Here is a 1,660-nt window from a genome sequence, read left to right as displayed (position 1 = left end):
CTCCCCCCTTGCAAACCCTCCCCACCTTCTCCAAACCCCACCTTGCACACCCTCCTCACCTTCTCCAAACCCACCCCTTGCACAGCCTCCTCACCTTCTCCAAACCACCCCCCCACACCCCCCCAAGCGTTCTTTCTTACCCTGACTCACTGCTCCTCCAATCACAGGGCTGTTGCTCTTCCACCGTCAGCCAATCGGCTGCGAGTGTGGGAGAGGCGCAGCGGTGCGGGATTGGTCAAGGAGGCTTCCATCCGGTTGAGCCCATTCAATCCCCCCGGGGGGCGGGGGGGTGGTGGTGGTGCTGAGGGTGGGAAATGAATCATCTCGAAAAGGCTGCTCCCGCGATCAGATTCTCTCGAGGCTTTTGGGGAGATTTCGGGGCCTGGGGGAAAAGAAGGGGATTTGATGCCCCCCCCCCATGACTAGGTCCTGCGGAACTGGTTTTGAAATCTCCCGGTAATGGATTCCGAGGGAGGTTTTGAGTCCTGGGGCCCCCAGAAAGATTCTCCCGCGGCCCGTTGGGAGCGGACAGTGGTGCTGGAGCTCAGTAGTTGCGACGTTGGAAGATTCCTTTGGATCGCCCGGGGCTGGGTACCTCGTCCTCGTCCATGTCCAGCTCGAAGATATCCTTCCCGGTCTTCATCATCTGCTCCTCGATCTTCCTGTGCCGCTTCATGTCCGACAGGACCTTGTCCAAGCGAGCCTGCCTTCTCTGTGTCCGACTCGAGCTGCCCGCTGGTGGGTGGGTGGGTAGGTGGGGGTTAGAGAAGACGTTAGGGCTGGCCCTGCTCGGTCAGGGTACGGACCTTTAACCTAGACCCTCCTGAACTCTGAGCGTACAGTCACCCCCATTCCACCCCACCCCTCCGAACCCCGCGGGGTACAGTCACCCCCCATCTCCCCGATCCCCGCGGGGTACAGTCACACCCCCATTCCCCCCACCTCCCCGATCCCCGCTGGGTACAGTCACCCCCATTCCCCTCCCCGATCCCCACAGGGTAAGTCGCCCCCATTCCCCGCAGGGTACAGTCGAGCCCATTCACCCTCACTGCCCTGTCTCTGCGGGGTCCAGTCAGCAAATTCACCCCAACCCCCCACCACCGGTTCCCCTGATCTCTGTGGGTACAGTTATCCAGGAACCCTCTTCCGACTCTCTGTGGGTCACTCTGCCCAGTACACCCCTAACCCCCTTCCCCGATCGCGTCCTCACCCCCTCCCCCTGACACTGGGCATGTGGTTCCCTCGCACACTCACCTGGAGTCCTTCGCACACCCAGGAATGATTTTTGTGGGGTGGGCTCATCATCAAAATCAAACTCTGTTGGTACATGGGGCCTGGAACAGAGAGAGGGCGAGACTGAGGTGCTGGACACGCTGTGTATGAGTGGGGGAGGAGGGGGGGGGGGAGGGGAGAGGGGGGAGCGTGACAGAGAGAAGGGGAGGGAGAAAGAGAGGGAGGGTGAGAGGGAGGGTGAGAGGGAGAGGGGAGAGGACAGAGAGAGAGAGTGGGGGTGAAGGGGACAGGAGGAGAGATAGAGAGAGAGAGAGAGGTAGAGAGAGAGATAGAGAGAGAGGAGGAGGGGTCAGAGAAAGAGAGAGTAGGGGGAGGGGATATAGAGAGAGAGAGCGAGGGGGGCGCAGAGAGATGGGGGGGGCGCAGA

At 61.1% G+C, this 1,660-nt stretch overlaps 1 protein-coding gene across 4 annotated transcripts in view; it reads right to left on the bottom strand.

Annotated features, from left to right (window-relative positions):
- Nucleotides 1-4: 4 nt before the first annotated feature.
- The window catches only part of pagr1 (PAXIP1 associated glutamate-rich protein 1), a 9,225-nt gene continuing 7,569 nt past the window's right edge, over nucleotides 5-1,660 (bottom strand). For 2 of the 4 annotated variants that reach the window (XM_048620978.1, XM_048620977.1), the window contains 2 exons: nucleotides 1,255-1,334; nucleotides 52-735 (listed from right to left, as the gene is read on the bottom strand). In XM_048620978.1, coding sequence (XP_048476935.1) covers nucleotides 545-735; nucleotides 1,255-1,334 — 271 coding nt within the window. In that variant the 3' untranslated portion in view covers nucleotides 52-544. Of the gene's footprint in view, nucleotides 736-1,254; nucleotides 1,335-1,660 lie in introns of all 4 variants that reach the window. The other 2 variants (XM_048620980.1, XM_048620979.1) reach the window with 2 other exon arrangements.

Source organism: Rhincodon typus, chromosome 49, assembly GCF_021869965.1.
Source record: "Rhincodon typus isolate 14 chromosome 49, sRhiTyp1.1, whole genome shotgun sequence".
NCBI lineage: Eukaryota > Metazoa > Chordata > Chondrichthyes > Orectolobiformes > Rhincodontidae > Rhincodon > Rhincodon typus.
The sequence above is the reverse complement of the archived record's forward strand: the minus strand, read 5'-3'. Positions and strand labels throughout refer to the sequence as shown.